We start from the raw sequence: 20,267 nt of genomic DNA, 5'->3' as shown, positions 1-20,267 counted from the left end.
CCCCACAAAGGAAAAATACTAATAGCACTGAAATCCACAGGGTATATTAGAACAAGCCTGGAGGAAACAACACAGAAGTGAGAAAAGCAGCAAATCATACTGATGCTTCCGCGTGGGATTTAAGTGAAACCAGCAGTAAATTCCAAGATCTTTGCATGTTTGTGAATGAAGCTTTGGAAGTGTTTAAAAGAATGAAATTTTCCATATGTAAAAGTCACCATTAGTTTAAATTACTTTAGATGATTTGTAATTGATACTGAAAGGCCCAAAGCAAAACTGACTTCAGGATCCTAATAAATTGAGCATTAGACAAAGAATAAATGATTGTATTCCTCCCTTTGCTACAACAATAAGAAGACAAAACAAAAACGCTTCAGAGACAAGAATCTCAGCCAAAAAGGGTCTTCACAGAAGGTAAGCTTTATTTTGTCCGTGTTGTCTATTTCTATGTGACAACTCATTCAAAAACTTACTGGCTCAATACAACATTTGCTATCCTGCAGCCCAGTGATCTTGTAATGGCTTTCCTGAATCATCGTGGCTCTAGGTCTCTGTGAGGCTACGGTTAAGGTGTCAGCAATGGCTGCAGGCATCTCACAGTTGGCTGCATAAAGAGCACTTTCCAAGTCCATTCCTGTGGTCACTGGCAGGATTTGGTTCCCAGCAGGCTTCCGAGCGATGGCCTTGGTTCCTCACTGGCTGTCACCCACAGCCCTCGCTCTGCACCTGGCCATGCCAACCTCTCTGTAAGGAAGCTCACAACATGACCCGTGGCTGTAACAGGTGAGCAAGCAAGCCTTTTATAATCAAATCTCAGATCCAGCATCCAGAATTTTTTGTATCCTATTATTAGAAATCAAACCCTGGGTTGAATCCACCCTCCCGGGCAGTATATTACACTAGGACAGGAATACCAAAAGGTGGGAATTGTTGGAATCATGTTAGATGCTGCATACCTGTGACATTTTCCCAACAGCCCAACCCATAAAGCAACAATACACTGAGAATCAAATGTCATTTCTTTGCAAACTACAAGTCATCAAATATGCAGTGAACGCCTATGTACCAAGCACTGGGAATACAACAAGGAATGAGGCATAGCTCCTGACCACCAGCAGATGCTCATGGCTTAAAGAGACCCATAGCGAAAGACAACCAACCACTCTCCCTTGACTATTATTTTCTTTTGCAGTCATTCAAATCTGTGGTTCCCTATACAATTATGATGTTCTCAGACAATAATATGTCTCTTTCATCTTCATGGTTTCTTCTGTCTTGGATGTTGCAGAGAATTCAACACAAAAGATGACAGCAACCTCATTTCTTGTGTCACGTGAAAGAATTTTCATGCATACAACTTCAGCGCAAGGCAAGATTCATTTAAAAAAAAAAGTTTCTAGCATAATGACTGGATGGGGCTCCAAAGGAGGAAAGTCCCAAGGAAATGGTAGAAATGGTATCTTTTAGACACCAGCTCGGGAGAGGACAAACAAAATAAATTACTGGAAGGGCAAAAAACAAACAACAAACAAACAAACAAGCAAAAACAAAAGGGGAATTCATTCACCCTGGGCAATAATGTGTGGCACTCAGCTCAGCACAGACTGGACGCCATAAAGGTGTGTCCAGTGGCTTCCTCCTCCGGTCCTGAGAAGCTGAAGTCTCAGGCCCCATCTCCCAGACAGTAGCTCAGAGATGGGGCTTGCTTTAGGCTGTGTCTCCTTGCTTTTGTCACTGCCACCACTCTAAGAGATAGAAATTGATATGTTGATCCTTGTCTCTTGTTCTTTCAGGGGCGAAGGGGTGAAGCTAGCAAGGCTTCATATTTTACAAAGGTAACTTCACCAGGGACCAGAGACCCTAACTGCCTACTGTCCAGCCTGACTCCTCAAACTGACACATAGAAACCTTCAGAAGCTTTGTTTTTGGACCTAAGAAAGCAGGCATGACATAGCAGGCTAATCCTCCACCTGTAGTATTGGCATCCCATATGGGTGCCAGTTTGTGTGTCCTGGCAGCTCCACTTCCAGTCTAGCTCTCTGCTTGTGGTCTGGAAAGACTGTGGAGAACAGCCCAAGTCCTTGAGCCCTGGCATCCATATAGGAGTCTGGGAAGAAGCTCCTGGTTCCTCGCTTCAGATAGGCTCAGCCATTTGGGAAGTGAATAAGTAAATGAAAGACCGTTCTCTCTGTCAAATCTGCCTTTCAAATAAAAATAAATAAATCTTAAAGGGAAAAAAAAGTCTATTAGCCATTTACACATTCATGTGAATGACTAGTCCCAGGCTTTTGAGAAGTAACCATTGATAAGGCAGGAAGCGCTTGGGAGTTGCATGCAGGTAAAGCTTACGGGGCTCTACAGAGGGCACTCAGCGTGTTAAGGAGATGGACACTGGCTCCACCCTTGTCAAGGTCTGACTGTTCACCCCTCTCTCCTGCCTGCGCTCTGGATCTCAAGCAAGGAGGGGCTTCTCCTACACTCGGGTACCAGGTCTTTCCTTTTCTGAGTTTCACATGTCCTCAACACAGGTAGTAATTAGATGCCACAATTTCGACACTGACATAACTCCATCTCTCTCTCACATAATTGCGTGAATGTGAACTCTCTATAATTACAGTGTTTAATTAGAAAATGAGGAGATGCAGCTAATGAGAACAGGTGACAAAAACAACCACGAGCATTTCTTTCAAATTTACCTTTAGCGTAAAATTCACTCCAATTAAGCTTCAGCAAACCACAGAAACTTTTAAATAAATGTCACCAGCACCTGCCTAAATGAATGTATTACCAGAGGGATTCATATTTGTGCAAGATTTAAAATAAGATATGTCTTCCCTATGAACTTAAGCTTAATTGGTGTCTCTGGCTAGCTTAATTTGTAAAGGCAAATTATGGGTCACCAAGGTAATGTTCAATGTAGTTTGCACAGATATTTAAATGTGCGAACCTCTCGTCAACAGGAATACTTGGAAGCAGAAATAAAAACATGTGGATTTAAAATTTTAAAAAGGGAGACTTGCTCTGGGGACAAAGGCCTAAGGCCCCTGGACTCCACCCTTCTCCTCTCCTCTTCCAAGAAGGGTAGGGTCTGGGCAGGACACTTTCTTGGCTTTGCTGAGCTTTCTGAGTGACAAGCCTGGAGGCTGAGACACACACCAGTGAGTCACTCTGCTAACAGACTCAGAGGAATAGGGATAATCTGGGATGGGAAGCCACAAAAGGAGACAACCAGCAGGATGGTTCTACATGGCTAGCATAGTCAGCAAAAGGAGGCTCGAGGAAGCTGACGCAACATCAGCTCCCTAAGCATACCTCCCATGTTCAGAACAGTTCCTTACACCCACAAGATCTCCTAGAGCCATCAGTTTATGAGCAGCACAGGAAAGTCAAGGTGCTTGGCCCAGGTGGGTGTGCCGTGGAAAGGCACAGCGTTATCTTTCATGAAGCAATGATTCATCATCTGCGGTAACTTTAACATTGGGTGAAGAGCCTGGAAGTTTTCTGCCCTTTGTGATCCTGCCTTGATGGCTTGGCTGGGGGCTGTGTGGATTCTAGGCCTGACACCCAGCAGGACACCTGGCAGGTCACGTAGGCAGACCACTCCTCAGGAAGGAGGTACCTGGTGTTTGATAAGATCCACCGCCCTATAGCTCATTGATTTGTACTTTTTGACAGTTGCTAGTTTCAAACCCACCAATAGAAGCCTGCTAGATCATGACTGTATAATTAATAGCCTGAAATGTATAAAAACTGGGGGGCTTGGGCTCTCGGGGGTCTTTTCCTTTCTCTCTCTCTGGCTCACGGGCTTGCTGTGGATCCTGCAGCGGCTGCCCCTCCCCCGCCCGGGAGGGGGCTGGGAGACCCGGACTGATCTGAATAAACCACCTTTACGCCTTAGCACCGACTTCAGATTTGATGATTATTTGGGGAATTCAAAAACCAGCACAACAACACAACTCTCAAACTAGGCCCAGCTAACTCGCAAGAATTAATAAAAGCAGAGGAAATAAAAGCACTAGCAAAAGTAGTGAGGGATAGAGCAAGAGTGTCCTCCCCAAATTATCAAAGCAAATGCATTTATTTTGCTGATGAGATTCAAGACTACACTCTCAATAATGTTAAATAGTATACCTGTTACCAGAAAAGTTCAGTGGGCTCTTTCCCCAGCTTAATAGACAAATAAAAAGCCAAAAATTGGTTGCAGGCAGAATTTTATATGCAAAGTGATAGGTGAGTGGGGAAAGGCGAGGGAAGAGAAAAGTTCCCCCCAAGAGAGAGATGGGAGGCAGGGTGCCTCTTGAAAGGAGAAAGGAGAGACACTAAAGGTTTGAGCAAGGGTCTTGGGATTTTAAGTGTTCCCTGACCCCTCATTGTTGGGCAGGAACCTACACTAAAGTTAGCCATGGGTGGTCTCTTAGCCACTTAGGAAATGGCTGGGCCATTCTTGTGCCACCCACTTGAAGGTGTGTCCAAAATTTCAGCAGGCAGGGATGGTCTCAAGCTTTTCATCATCTTCATGTTATGAAAACTTTGTACACTGCCTAACACATAACAGAAAGCCATTGAAAAATTGTTCAATGGAGAAGTGATAGATAAAAGCTATATTTTAAAGATCTGCACTAATTTTAAAAACGGTTTGAGCTTACAAATGACTTTGCACTATTTTAAGCAAAGCATCACTCTGATCTTTTTTTTTTTAACTTTGTTGGTCCCAACTCCCAAGGCAGTCGTGTAATCCATGAGTTTAGTAACCTAACCCTAAACTCATTCCTAAGCCTTTCCCACCCATTTGAAAATATCTGCTGTTCACAAATCAGGAAGTAAATATTACACAGGAAGTACAAACTTATCTCCATGAGCAGGCAAAGACCTCCTCATGTATAGCTTGCATATACAGGGTCATAAGCAACATTAAACCGTGATGCTTGAAAGCAAGGGCTCTAGGGGGTAAAGTTTACTATTGCAAATGCTAGTCATGAAAAGCAGTGAGCCCAGAGTCGAGTTTTCACAGACTATAAGCAGTCAGGCTAGAAAGCAGTTAAAAAAAAAAAAAAAGCCCATTGAATGTAGAGCTCTGAGTATTTCTATCAATTTTGGGAAAACTCAAGTTGTTTACAATGACCCTCCCTTGGCTGTAGGTAACAGGCATGGAAAAGGCACGAGGGGCTGAGGAACCTGGAGGGTAGGAGCCCAGCAAATAGGGAGATGTCCTTCTTGGGTTGGTTGGAGTTAATGATCTGAGAAATTTACAAGTAAACAGGCCTCAGAGGCCCTGAGGTCACAATGGCAGGATTTCAGTCACAGTTTCAACATACACTCAGAAATGCGAAATAATCTCTCTCTGGTTCCACCTGTAGCTATTAACGGATTAATTTCTCTTATCTCTTCCCTCTCCACCCTCTAGCCTTTGTAATTAGATTTAGGATGCCACAACAGTTTCCTTTTATCAGCAATATTTCTGAGTACAAAGGACAAATCCTGTGGCTCCCACCTTCAATGTATGTCCTTAGAGCACTTTTCATCACGTGGCCTGAGCCACCGTGAGCTGACACCAGGAGTGTTGTACTGGTCTCCTAACTGACCACCCAGGTGCAAGCCTGCCCCAGCGACTTCTCTTCGCACAGCAGCCGGAGTGGCCTGTTAAATGTAAACCAGATCATGACCCTCCTCTACTCCAAGCATTTTTATCAGTCAGTGTCCAATCAGGACAACAGAAGCCACTTCCAGATACTTTGGACAGGGAAGTGGTTACAGAGATTAGGAACTGCAGGAAACCAGTACCAACCCCAGGCTGGAGGAACAAACAAAGATATTATTGCACTAGATGTGCAATTAGAACTGTGCAGTGCTTACTCAAGGCGCCAGGGTGCTGGAGCTGGCCTTCCCAGTCTGCTGCTGCTGCTGCTGCTGTCCTGGAAGAAAAGCTACCAGAAGCCTGGTTCTAGAAGAAATAGGCTATTCTTTCCTCCTGTCTTACAACTTCTGCAGCACCTCCCTTTGGCAGAATCTGGTAGAAAGTCAGCAGGCAAGAGAGCCTGGAAGTGTAGTCGGTTACAGGTTTCTGCCTCAGCGGTTAGGGGAGGACACGTGAGGAGAGTGGGCACAGTTGACAGAAAAGAGGTCTCATTTAGAGCATAGCTTATCTGACAGCAAAGGTCAAATTCCTAATCATGGTCTCCAAGCAAAGGCAATTCCCTCGCTCAACACACACACACACACACACACACACACACACACGCCTTCACTTGCAACCTTCTTCTCTCTACATGTCCACCTGTTGGCTTGGCATCAAGCATCTGATAAGACTATCTTGCAGGGGGTGCTCACACGGGGCTTGTGATCAAATGCTCCCAGCAAAAGAGTAGAACGCATTTCAAGGTTCTTCTGGCACTCCTCCTTCCTCTGGGATTCTAGAAACGCAAAACAATCAATAAGTGAGAATATAGAGGAGAGAGGTAATTAGATAAAGAAGCAAAGATAGTGAGTCCTGGGTAACAGAGCCAGACAAACTAACGCAACTTCAAACAGCATTTTGAGAATTTTTATTAGAAGTATTTATACTGCTTGAAAACAATTCTTTTGTTGGAATAGTTTAACTGCTGGATATTAGAGAATAATATTAGAGAATCTTGAGAAGCTATTGTTATGGAATCAAAATCATTATTTTAGAAAGTAACAAGTCTCCATAGATAATAGATTTTAGAGTTACTGTCTAAGAATATGGGGATTATATGTTAGAGGTATAAAAATCATCAATAAAAGAACTTTTCAAAAATGTTTCTATTGGTTTGAAAGACAGAATGACAGAGAAAGAGAGTGGTCTTCCACCTGCTGGTTCACTCTCCATGCCTACAAGCAGCCTGGAGTGAGCTAGGTTGAAACCAGCATTCAGGAGCCATTCAGGTCCTCCACATGGGTGGCAGGTACTCAGACCACCATCTGTTTTTCTTCCCCAAGTACATTAGCAGGAAGCTGAATCAGAAACAGAGATGAGACTGGATGCAAAGCACCCCAATAGTGGAGGTGGGCACCTCAAGCACTGGTTTGACTAACTGCACCACACACTTGTCCTCTTCTAAAATGTGTAACCAACTTTCAAATGAAACAAGGATCTGAGTGTGTGCTCATGGGCAACAGAGCCCGACTGCTAGAAACCTTCCAAGGTTAGTTTCTGGGGATTCCCAGCGGTTACCTATAATATATCCATCATCCTTTATGAAAACATCATAGCTACAACATAGTCTTGAAATAGATGTACTTACTTGGTAATAAATCAGAAGTCCTACCCACGTATACACACTTGAGCACCAAATTTATCCTAAGTAGCTCTGCATTGGCTTAGAACCTCAGGAGTCAGAGGCACACCCAAGGGTCTTGTCTTAATCTAAGGAGGAGTACTGCTCGCTGCCTCTGTGACTGTCAGCAAGCACATGACACTGCAGAGCCTCAGGGCTTCACAAAGGCGGCCTGGGCTTGCCCATCTCCACAGTAAGCATCTTGCTCTGCTCCCGGTGGTCTGCCAGTGCATTCCACCAGGCCTATCCCTTTCCTCTGCTTCGTTAGCAATCCAAATTGACCAATGACAATTAAATGCATAAGGAGCATCAGGCATCATGTTCATCTAAAACCTGTATTTTTATTTTTCTCACTGCATAATTTTGCAAAACAACTCCTAACCAGAAAATGACTTCAACCTGCTGCGTGGGGTGTACATTGATTTGTTCACTGGTGAGCTAAGTCAAGTGAGATTCCTGCACATATTCCTGGAAGGATAATTTTAAAACCAGTTTCAAAGCAGACTCTAATTTGAAAATGCTCCTGCCACTTAGAACCACACGGAGATGTTGCAGCTTCACAAAATGTCATAGAATAAATTGAGTTTAGCCAGTGGTGGAGGTGATTGGGGACTGCTGTGGCTTCCTTGCTGAGAAAGGCAGGAGAAAGAGGGAGTAGTTTATTAGAAATAATCTGAGGGAGGGTGTGATGAAAGCAGATGTGCGAAAGCCACAGGCTATTGATTGCAAATCTGGCAAGGCTGTAGGCCATTTTCATTGCAGGCGGGGCACCTCAGCGCCCGGTAGGACTCCTTGAATCTGTTGGCCAGCATTGAGAACTTGCTGCCGTGGCACAGAGAGCAGGTGGCACTGCCCGACCCTTGGCAGTGAAGACAGTTGTCCTCAGGCAGCTCCCCTTCCTGCAAGAGACAGGTCAGGGTTTAGTGAGCACAGCAGTTCAAACCCATCATTCACCCATGCAGATCAAAATAGCGCTGGGCTTTCGCAAAAACTGGGAGAGAATTAAAAGAATGTATTTTCCACAAATGCCAATGAGGGAATTGGCTGCAACATGGGATAATTAAGACATCCCTGCCACCACACCCTGCATTCCAAGCTCTTTCCTTTCTCTAGGCCTTTATCACCCTCCAACATGTTATAGCAAATAACTGTGAGGCTATAAGGTCCACAGGGCAAGAACCATAATTTCTTCCTTGACATATACTAACACAGAACCCTTGTTACATGGCTGGGAGATGGCAGGTGTTGTTCTGAGAGCTCTCTATGCATCAATCTATCTAATCCTCACAGTGAGCTGGTATGATATTGTCTTTGTCTTACAGATAAGAAAACGAGATAATGAGAATTAAGTTGCCAATAGTCACACTTACAGGTTGGAAGACAGGTTTGTTTTTGGTGTGGTGAGAGAGAGAGACTGATTTTATTTGGAACACACAGTGACAGAGATAGAGATCAGCTGTCTGCTGCTTCACTTCCCAAATGCTAAAAAAGCTGGGACTGAGTCAAGAACTCAATCCAGGTCTCCCACGTGGTGGTAGGAACTCAACCAGCTGGGCCATCGCTGCCTCCAGGATACATGTTAGCAGGAAGCTAGAATTAGGATCGGGGAAGCTGGCACTCGAACCCAGACAACTCCCATATGGGATGTGGGCCTCTCCACTGGCATCCTAATTGGTAGATGAAAGGTTACAAGAGGCAGTGTTTGATCCCAGGCACTTAAGCACCAGAATTCACGTCCCCGACAAGGACATTCACTATGACTCATTGTTGTCCAATGATACACGCTCAAAAAAGACTGGTGTGACCAAGAGACTGAATGGATAAAGGAATCAGTGATTCAGTATTGTCACATTTCAGAGTTTAGCTCTGAATTCTTGCAGTCCTTTTATTCTGCTACAGAATTGCATAAGTCCAATGATGAAGAGTCTGTGCTCTGACTCTGGCCGACTAAGGCTAAGGTTGGATGCTGTCTAACACGAGCTGTGCTTCTGGAACAATGACCTTGACCTCTCCTGATTCACTTCTTCATCTGTGAGGTGGAAATCATCATGTTCACCTTTGTGTGTAACTGGAATATCAGATGAGGGAACATAGTGCTTTAAAAGTTCATGGGGGAAAAAAAAGGAACAGAAAGATAAGCTTATTTGGATGCAAACATAATTTTGAAATTAATGCATGACTTTTTTCATAGCAAGCATTTTTCATGTACTTTCTGCAGACACATACATGAATTTCAGAAATTTTTTTCCTACTAAATTTCCTAAAGTCCACTGATTCCACAGGCAGATTTTTCTCCCTTGCACATTTTATTGTGGCTCAACTCCATTATTCCTCTCCATTTCTTACTCTGCTATTAGAGAGGCTCAAGTGTGGCCTGGCGTCCAGCCCTGCCCTGCTCTTCCATCGGGTTCACACTGCTTCCCTGTTCTGTATAACAGAACAAAAAGTCTCTCGGTCAGAGGGGGCTCTGCAATGTTGTTCGAAACCTCTCTCTGAGAATAAAATTTGCCTGTGCATTTATTGCAGGAAAAACTGGGCAAACAAACAGCAATTTCAAAGACAGTCTAAAGGACAGACAGGTGAAGTGTGACCTTTCACTGCAACCTTTAGCTGCACACCTCTGTCCTAGTTTGAAGCATTACAGCTGAACAACATGGAACTCTCCAAATTGAATTTAAAAGTAATTGTCATATCAGGCCTGCTGTTGCTCTTCCATTCAGGCCTGCGGGATGACCTGCATTTTACTGTTTCTGCCCTTCTTGCAAAAATATATGCTCCTACAAGTTACAATATGAGAGATAATAGGCAAGTGTTTAAGTGGAAGGTCATTCTTCATTCGAATCACAATGCCCCATCATCTGCCTGCTGTCGGGCTAGGATTTTAATAATGCTGTGTGGAAGATAAGAGATGGCAATGGCAGGATGAATGCCTCTTACCTGCTGACACATTGGTTTTAAATTCACCAACCTTCTTCATATAAACACTTAGCTAATATTTATTGAACACCTATTACATGCCGGGTTCTACTTTTGGAGCTCCAAGGTTGTATCCAACATAAACACGGAGACTGAACCTTACTAAGAAAGAAGAAACATTGACCAACTATTCACATAATAATGAGACTGCTATCGAGAAGAGCGATGCGAGGTGTCCTACAGGGCCGTTCTAGAGGATTTCATCCTCATGGAAGCCAGGAAGAATGCCCTGAGGTCTCAGAGGCCTAGATATCTGGGGAACATTCCAGACACATGGCATTTGCCTCTGGTAGGAAAAAGCAAAGAACCCACAAGGAGTGGCTAGATGGGCAATTGTCCAAGATGGAAAGAGATGTGAAACAGATGATGGCTAGAAACACTAGCCATTCTTCAAAGAACTTCTGGGAATGAATATGGAGTTTTGGGTCTTCTCCTAAAGAATGAAAGGACATTAAAAGCCTTGAGGGAAATGAAAGCGACCAAGGAGGTGACTTGATTAGATACTCATTTCAAAAATATCTTCTAGGGGCCTGTGTCATAGTACTTCAGGCTAACCCCCTACCTGCAATGCTGCCAACATCTCATGTTAGAACACAGGATAGGGCCCTGACTGCCCCAATGCAGCTTTCTCCTAATTCGCCTGGAAAGGTAGCAGATGATGACCCAATACACACGAAAAACTCTGATGGAATTACAGGGTCCTGGCTTCTGTCTAGCCCAGCTGTGGCCATTGCAGCCATCTGGGTAGTGAAACAAAGGACAGACGATCTATTTCATTCCCCCCACCCCCGCCCCGCCACTCTTCCATGACAATAAATAGCAAAATCAATCTTTAAAAATATCTTCAAGATGTAAAGTGGCTGGGAGGGGAAACTTCAGAGCCTTCAACGGTATCTGAGTTACCTGTGCCCTGGAGGACATGAGAGAGAGGTGGAAAGTGGGAGAAGCTGTGGAGAGGTGGAGAGGAAGTGAGGAGAGGTGGAAGGAAGCTTTGGCACCTGACCGCAGACTGTCTCCCACAGCCCCGCGGCAGCCTGCCTGTGCTGACATACCTGTGCATATTGGTTACGGCATGTGTTCTCCATCTCCGGCACGGGCCCATGGTTCTGCTCCCTGTCTCCGTAGCTCTCCTCTTTCCCCATCAGGGACTCCTCTTTAGCCTCCTCCTCCTTCTGCAGCATCTTTCTCATGAAGTCTCTCCTGTCCATTGGGGTTCGGATGATTTTCAGGTTGTTTGTGTAGATGATTATCTTTCCAAAATCGATAATAGGTGGGGGCTAGAAAAATGAAGAATAAACATGGAATTGGGGCCATCCGACACCAACAATATGGATACAGAATTTTCCCCCAATATAAAGGAAATAGGGCAGGCAGAAGGACTTTATGGGGCCCAACACTGGTGATCTCATCAGACACCAAAGCAATAATTTGGTCTGTGGGGTTCTTCATTTCTCTGAAGATGTGAAACCAAAATCCCTTCCTCCTGTTGACAGCAACCATTAAGGTTGCATTGCCCAAAGTGGAAGACTGCAGAGGGCAGACACCACAGGTGCCAAGTCAGGACTGGGCCCAATGCCTAATAAATGAAGAAGAACAACTTCTTTGTTTTATATAAGTATTCTTCCAAATTTTCTGTACACATTTAACAAGACCATTTCCTGAGCAGTATGTGCATGTTGGGCTTATGTTAATTTTTTTACCAGCATTCCCTCACCTCTGTCCCCTATGTCACCATGAAGCACATTCTGTGATTCCCACTTCCAAGTGTGTACTCTGAGTTTCAGAGAGGTTCAGGGTTCCCAAGGATGACCTCTGAATGTCAATAAACAAACTTCTAACACTCTAAGAGCTTTATATTCCTTCGTGTGGCGTTCGTCAAGTGTTACTTAATCACTTGCTCAAGAGTGAATGTGGACAACGCCACAACACAGTAGAGAACCCTCGGGAGTAAAGGTTTCATGGGATGACGTCACCAAAAATCCATGTTTTTACCGAAAGGTAGGTCGGCTTGGAGGGAAATCACAATGGACCCCAATTCTACCATCTATACAGTGGGAGACGCTGGAGCATCGTGGAGTCATGTGTCTTTCAAAACCTCAGTTTGCACATCTGCAAATGGGCTGACATCTAGTGAGTAGACAATATCCAGACAAGGTAGGTCCCAAAACACAGCTACAATTCCACACAATCTTGTGAACAGATGTTGTCATGAATGACCCTGGGATCCCAACATTCCTTCAGTGAGTCTTAACAGCCTCAGATCCAATAACATCAGAGCTGATGGCTAGGACCAACTCTCACAACCTCGCTCAGACTCTTCTGGTTAATGTTCCTGTGACTAGTTTTAGTCTTATCCCTGGATAAAATGTATCACTTTCTGAGATCTTAAAAATATATAAAAGAGGGTTTTCCAGAGTGGGAGATAGTATGTACATGGTGGGCATTATTACTGTTACTATTATTAAAAACTGTTCTTCAGTGGGGCATACCCAGAATGCTGTGGAACTAAATGTTTCGGTGTGACTGCTCTGTTAACAAAACCATTCAAATAAAAACTATTTAGGTACTATAATTGAACAGTCTCATATCTAGAATCCTTACATATTTAGACAAAACCTGGCTGCAGTAAAACTTCAATATTCAGATTTCTTCCTTTAAAATGCTCATGTGGCCAGCTGTTGCAGATGGGTTAAGCCACCACCCGTAATGCCAGCATCTTTTTGAGTCCCAGCTGTTGCACTTCCAATCCAGCTCCCTGATAATGTGCCTGGGAAAGCAGTGGAGGACGGCCCAAATGGAGACCTGGATGAAACTCCTAGCCCCTGGCTTCAGCCTGTCCCAGATACAGCTGTTGTAGCCCTTTGGGGAATGGGCCAGTGGATGGAAGATCTCTCTCTTCCTGTCTGTCCTTCTCTGTGTAATTGACTTTCAAATCAATCTATCTATTTTTTTAAACACTCATGGAATTTTAAATAATCACTTATGAAGGCATGAGCTCCCTATCCAGCCCCGTTTTCTCTCCCTCTCTTTGATGGATCATGTAGCAGCTTCCATTTCCTATTGTTTTATGCACAGAGATTCCAGTTTCACACTCTGGACTATCAGTTTCTGAGCACTGGAAGATAAGGATGGTGGTACCTTTGGAAGGTCCCATTTCTACTTCCACTAATAGCCAAAGAGGCTCGGTTACTAGGAAGCTCTTTCATCCGCACAGGTGAGCTGTTGTTTCGTTTTCTGAGAGCAAACATAGAATACACTAAGAGAATCTGAGATCATCTGCATCAGCTCCATCTAAGCTAGACTGTGTCTGAGACACCTGAGGATAGCACATCTATTTTATACTGCATTCCCAAGATAGAGGGGCCCGAAGCACCTCTAAGGTGTGTTTAAGTTTCAGTTACCCTGACAGCCAAATTTTCCTCGCGTCTAAGGAAACTCTCTGGGTGTAACTGAAGTTCATGTTATCTGCTTACATCCAATTTCCCTAGGAGGAACACGCACTCTTGCATTACAGAGGACCAGGATGGAGCCAAGGATGTTTTGTTTCCTTCCACAGTGCCCAGAATGGCAGCATGTGTGATTGAACACCCCCAGATGCCTGGGTGTCTGTGGCATCATGCCTAGAGATTGCTTCTTAGGCACCCTTAAAGCCTTTCAGCGTCCTGTGTTTCAATGAAGGATTGCCCTGTTGCAAATAGAAATGTAATGGGTTCTGGGGACAGCCACACATGAGGTGAAATTGTGTTCAGCTATTATTTGACCCCAGCAAAGATGTTCACATTATTTAACCCTTAGAACTTTTTCTCCCAATTTGCAAAGCTCCTAAAAATATTATGAAAATGAAATTATATAATACGTATGAAGTGGATGTTCAGTAAACATTACATTTTTTTTTCCATTTTTTGGTGGACTTTATCAATTTCGGTGGGTTTTAATTCCTCAAAAGGTTTTAATTATGTACAGCTATTTTCTCTTCCCATCAAATGAAATTTGAAAAACTCAGTATTTCTTTGTAAGAAGCTTCTCCTTATTACAACAGTAGGAAAATGTTTGCTGAACATGTATGATGTACTAGGCACTACGGTAAATGCTTCCTATGGTTATTTTCTGGGATCACCACGTGAACCCTCGTAAGCACACACGTCCGTTGCCCTCATCTCCTAGATGATGATGCTGAGGCTGTGCAAGAGTAAGAAGCTTGCCTGGCTTCACACAGCAAGTGGGCAAACTGGACATCAAACCCGGTTTAACAGACAGCGAGCCCTTCCTTTTAAATGATCATGATTGTTACTGTGAGAAAATATGCACACCATATGATTATCTTTTGAATCAGCATACTATTATTCTAGGAAAAGACACATGCCATAAAATTGTCCATGGTAGCCACTTCCAAGTGTATAGAGTTTAGTGGCTTTGTGTGTCTCCCTAGGGCTGTGTAACCACCACCATCAGTCTCCAGATCTTTGTCTTACTAAATGAAACTCCAAATCTGTTAAACAATAACTCTTCCTTCTCTCTTGCTGCCAACAAGCTTCCTATTTCTGCCTCTATATGATACAAACTGATGAGTCTATGATGCATGTGGACTCACACCATACTTTTCCTTCTGTGACTGGCTGGTTTCACTTCACATTATGTCCTCAAGATTCATACATGTTGTATTACGAGTCAAAGTGTCCTTTCTTTTTAAGTCTGAGTAATATTCCGTGATAAATCTGCATCCCATTGAGTTTGCCCATTCCACATTCAATGAACATTTGTATCATTACCACCTTTATAGACATCTGTGAATGATGCTGTCATGAACACAAATATATGAAAATCTGCTGAAATTCAGAATCCTTGCTTTGAATCATTGCGCTTAACCTGATGTGGTCACATTGTGAGAATTTGCCAGACCTTTTCTTTTTCATTAGACTCACTAATGAAAACTAGTGGCAGGCCCGGCGTGATGGCTCCTTGCATGCGCCAGGATCCCATATGGGCACTGGTTCTAATCCCAGCAGCCCTGCTTCCCATCCAGCTCCCTGCTTGTGGCCTGGGAAAGCAGTCGAGGATGGCCCAAAGCCTTGGAACCCTGCACCTGCGTGGGAGACCCAGAAGAGGCTCCTGGCTTTGGATTGGCTCAGCTCTGGCCATTGTGCTAACTTGGGGAGTCATTCATTGGACAGAAGATCTTCCTCTCTGTCTCTCTTCTCTGTATATCCGCCTTTCCAATAAAAATAAAATAAATCTTCAAACAAAACAAAACAAAACAAAAACTAGTGGCATCCCAGCTCTCATTTCTTTGATTTTTTTTTCCACAAAAATCACACTGACAAATTATTTCCGTGGGTGGCTCCATAAGAATGCATCTTGGCCACTCACACCCAGAGGTTGGCTCAGGTTACCAAGTGAACAGGACACTTGATTGTGCCACAAAGAAAATAAGAATGCTGGGAGTCAGCAGGTCTCAACAGTTCAGCAAGGCCTCTGGAGTGCCGTATTCAAACCAACTGCACCATCTTGTCATGAAGTCTGTATATGTTTAGGTAAATCCATATCAAATCAACATTTCCATGAAAGTATTTGGCACATGATATATAGCAGTCCAAATATCATCTATCCTTGTTTTGTCCAAAGTTTATAAGAACTCCAGCTCTGTAAATTCTAAACCTATAAATAATACATAAAGAAATAATGGAGGAGGTATTTGTTGTAGCAGTTACATTGTTGTTTGAGATAACCACAACCCATTTTGGAGTGCCTAGTTTGAGTCTCAGCTGTTCCACGTCTGATCCAGCACACTCAGATAGGCAGTGGATGACTGTTCAAGTACCTGGGCCCTTGTCAGTCATGTGGGACACCTGGGCTGAAATCCTGGCTCCTGGCTTTAGCCTGGTCCAACCCTACCTGTTGCAGCAAGTGGGGAGTGAACCAGCAGATGGAAGATCTCTGTCTCCATCTCTCTGCCTTTCAAATGAAATGGAAACATTATTTTTTTAAAGATTTATTCATTTTATTACAGCCAGATATACACAGAGGAGGAGAGACAGAGAGGAAGATCTTCCATCCGATGATTCACTCCCCAAGTGAGCCGCAACGGGCCGATGCGCGCCGATCCGAAGCCAGGAACCTGGAACCTCTTCCGGGTCTCCCACACCAGTGCAGGGTCCCAATGCATTGGGCTGTCCTCAACTGCTTTCCCAGGCCACAGGCAGGGAGCTGGATGGGAAGTGGAGCTGCCGGGATTAGAACTGGCGCCCATATGGGATCCCGGGGCTTTCAAGGCGAGGACTTTAGCCACTAGGCCACGCTGCCGGGCCCTGGAAATATTATTTTTAATGGGAAACAATAAATACTGCTAGTGCTAGATACAGCTGAGCTCCTAGGAGTTGAGCCCTCACTACACAGTAAATATTACTGTTACCACTACTTTTATGTAATGATTTTGTTCTCTATAAAGAAACATGCCATAAAGCAAAAAGCACAAGGAGTTGGAAGACATGGTTTCTTATACCATGTCCACACCTATGCCCCTGTAAAACTGGATTGTGTCCCTTAATAATATGCTGCTCAATTTTTCTCATCTGTAAAGCAGAAATGGCTATACTACGGCCAACATGATGGCTCAACTGGCTAATCCTCCACCTGCCAGCACCAGCATCCCTTGTGGGTGCCGGTGTGAGTCCCAGATGCTCCACTTTCCATCCAGCTCCCTACTTGTGGCCTGGAAAAGCAGCACAGGACAGGCCAAAGCCTTGGGACCCTGCACCTGTGTGGGAGACCTGGAAGAGGCTCCTGGTTCCTGGCATCAGATCGGCTTAGCTGCAGCCATTGTGACCATTTGGAGAGTGAACAAGTAGACAGATCTTTCTTTCTGTCTCCCCTTCTCTTTGTAAATTTGCCTTTCCAATAAAAAAGATATATAGATAGAAACAGAGAGAGAGGGAGGGAGGGAGGGAGGGAGGGAGGGAGAGAGAGAGAGAGAGAGAGAGAGAAAGAGAGAGAAAGGCAGGTTATTCTTTGTCTTTCTCCTCAAAGATACACTAGAGACCCAATGTGGAAGGCAGAGACAGAGAAAACAAGTCACAGAGCTTTGTGACTCATAAGTCCCTCCACAAACTTAAGCGGCTGTTCATCCCAGCTCCCCTGAATATATATATATAAAAAAACTGATACTACCTCTTGCATTTATGGATACATCCACAATTATATTTTTACCAGCACCAGCAATACCAATACATTTGTCTACAATAAATGTATTACTTACTATCTTAGGAAACATAATAAAAATGATTCGAGAGTAATTATCTGAATTTCACACTTTAAAAGTGAGAGCATACCCTGGTGTGCTCTTCATTAATAACCTGTACATACTATATAATTGTATTTAATCTTGTTTAAAAAGTAGTCATGTTCTCATTGACAGGGAGTTTATACGCATCTCACATGAATTTTTGGAAATCAGTGGCGTTTTCCAGGTTCTTCTAACCTGAAAGAAAATCATGTCAGGGTTTTTGATTGTCCACAGTACTAGAGCAGGCAATTGAAATTCACAGATAAAGGGCCCGGCGGCGTGGCCTGGTGGCTAAAGTCCTCACCTTGAAAGCCCCGGGATCCCATATGGGCGCCAGTTCTAATCCCGGCAGCTCCACTTCCCATCCAGCTCCCTGCTTGTGGCCTGGGAAAGCAGTTGAGGACAGCCCAAAGCTTTGGGACCCTGCACCCGCGTGGGAGACCCGGAAGAGGTTCCAGGTTCCTGGCTTCGGATCGGCGCGTACCGGCCCGTTGCGGCTCACTTGGGGAGTGAATCATTGGACGGAAGATCTTCCTCTCTGTCTCTCCTTCCTCTCTGTATATCTGGCTGTAATAAAATGAATAAATCTTAAAAAAAAAAAAAAGAAAGAAATTCACAGATAAAACACTCGCTTCCATTGAGCTATTAACTCAAACTTCTTCTCTAGGTAATATAACCTCTAGCTCGTTTACTTTTCGCCATCTCAACAGTCCCATTACCCAGAGCTCATGCTAATGAGCTATGGAACGGCAAAAAACAAGCAAACATTTCAGAAAGTAGATAGTAGGAAACCAATGGGGGAGCAGGGACGGCGGCAGGAAAGGCATGGATAAACTACATGCTGAGTATCTGCAGTGAAAGGACCATTTGCAAGCACTCAGCTCCGTCGAAAAACAAAATTACCCATAGCCACATAATTTTCTAAAAGCAGTTTGGTAATCTGCAAACCACTGCACCTCTGTTTAATTGCCATCCCAAGAAAACCCAGCCAAAGATTCAGTGACAATGTATTACCCTGCACAGAAGTGAAGTATCACATACAGGCTCACCGTACTTTCCAATGAGTCATCAACAACGGTGCTATGTTTGCCCCAGACACGTTATTCTAATAACATTGATCTTACCTATAACCCTAGTCTCTAGGTGGGTCCAGGGAGTGAGCAAGATCAAATCAGAAGCACTTATGTGTTCCTTTAAGCACACTGCAAGAACCCTGCCCTTCAACTGACATGCCACGCACAATACCAACCTTATGGTCATTCGCCTTGTAATGGTTGAACAGAGGCTGGCTGCTCGCCAAAGTGTAGGCACTGCCCTCTCTAAACACACTGATCCTCTGAGCAGTCAGCTTAGGGGAGTATACCTGGGGCTTGGGGGCTTCCCCAGATCCGTACACACCATCCATGGGTTCAAGGGACTCCTGGAGAAAACTGTGAGGATATTCCTCCTTTGGCGACTCTAATTCCTGCCCATCCTCAAAGACCTGCTTCAACACTCGACCACTGTAGGAGGAGGAGATTTTAAATCGTACTTTCCGGGGTTTGTCGTCGCTCTTCTGGTTCAGCTTCTTCTCAGGGTCCTCCATCAGCGGGAAGTTCACCCTGTGGTTTCCAGGCTTCTGGGCAGCCAGTGAAAACGTGGGGCTCTGAGAAAAAGGTGTTTTATGTTCTCTCCTCCTGCATATAATTAATTCAAGTGGATGCCGCACTGTGATCAGCTTACGGTAACTGACACCTGTGTGTTAACTATTCATGGACCTTCATGAAAATGTAGCGGTGGTGGGTTTATGGGGTGCCTGGATCGCCAGGCAAGATTGGTTCCCCTCCTAATCCCAAGCTCTTGCCTTCACCCCAACCTTGACTGTTGTTAGCCAGAGGATCAGTGAGTTGATTTACACAGAAAAGTGCCAATTCAGCAAGGATCAGATACTCAGTATTATGTTGCTACCAATAACAATCAACTTGTTACCAGTTTAATAGATCTCGGCCACTGCTATATGCATTTTCTTACTTCCTACTCACAATAACCCTTCCCAGAAAATATAATCTTTTTAATATATATATATTTGTTTATTTGAAATATAGAGTGACACACAAGAGAGAGAGAGAGAGAGAGAGAGAGAGAGAGAGAGAGAGAGAGAACGCAAGCGAGCACTGGACTAGGCTGAAGTCAGGAGCCAGGAGCTTCACTGAGGTCTCTCACGTGGAGGAGGCGGTCCGAGCACTTGGGGGCATCATCCGCTGTACTTCCATGTATGTCACCAGAAATGTGAATCAGAAAGTGGATGGGGCCGGCACTGTGGCTTAGCAAGCTAAGCCTGCACCTACACTGCCAGCATCCCATATGGGTGCTGGTTCAAGTCCTGGTCACTCCACTTCTGATCCAGCCACCTGCTTATGTACCTGGGAAAGTAGTGGACGATGGTACAAGTGCTTGGGCCCCTGTACCATGTGAGAGACCCAGAAGGAGCTCTAGGCTGCTGGCTTCAGCCTGGCACAGATCTGGCCTGGCCATAACCTTTAAAGACAATTGGGGGGGTGAGTCACTGGATAAAACATATTCTCTCCCTGTCTCTCCTCCTCTCTCAATAACTGCTTTTTCAAATAAACAAGAACAAGAAATAAAAGAAAGTGGAACAGCCATGATTCAAACTTGCACTGTAATATGGGATTCCGGTGTCTGGGTAGCAGCTTAACCCACCATGCCACACGATTGTC

The 20,267-nt window shown here is 44.3% G+C and overlaps 2 protein-coding genes across 2 annotated transcripts in view; both read right to left on the bottom strand.

The window, feature by feature from the left end:
• Positions 1 to 11,456, bottom strand: part of PRELID2 (PRELI domain containing 2) — a 129,543-nt gene extending 118,087 nt beyond the window's left edge. Inside the window, exons 1-2 of the mRNA XM_058677666.1 lie at positions 11,324 to 11,456; positions 6,328 to 6,410 (exon numbers count right to left, since the gene is read on the bottom strand). Of these exons, the coding sequence (XP_058533649.1) occupies positions 6,328 to 6,372 (45 nt within the window). The 5' untranslated portion in view covers positions 6,373 to 6,410; positions 11,324 to 11,456. The remainder of the gene's footprint in view (positions 1 to 6,327; positions 6,411 to 11,323) is intronic.
• GRXCR2 (glutaredoxin and cysteine rich domain containing 2) lies at positions 7,379 to 19,135 on the bottom strand. The gene is made up of 3 exons (XM_004586518.2): positions 18,800 to 19,135; positions 11,324 to 11,548; positions 7,379 to 8,194 (listed from the first exon to the last, which is right to left on the bottom strand). The coding sequence occupies exons 1-3, from the start codon at positions 19,133 to 19,135 to the stop codon at positions 8,012 to 8,014; spliced, it is 744 nt and encodes a 247-aa protein (XP_004586575.2). The 3' UTR covers positions 7,379 to 8,011.
• Positions 19,136 to 20,267: the final 1,132 nt, after the last annotated feature.

This window comes from Ochotona princeps, chromosome 19 (assembly GCF_030435755.1).
Source record: "Ochotona princeps isolate mOchPri1 chromosome 19, mOchPri1.hap1, whole genome shotgun sequence".
Taxonomy (NCBI): domain Eukaryota; kingdom Metazoa; phylum Chordata; class Mammalia; order Lagomorpha; family Ochotonidae; genus Ochotona; species Ochotona princeps.
Note: the sequence above shows the minus strand (reverse complement) of the source record. Positions and strands in the feature narration are given on the sequence as shown.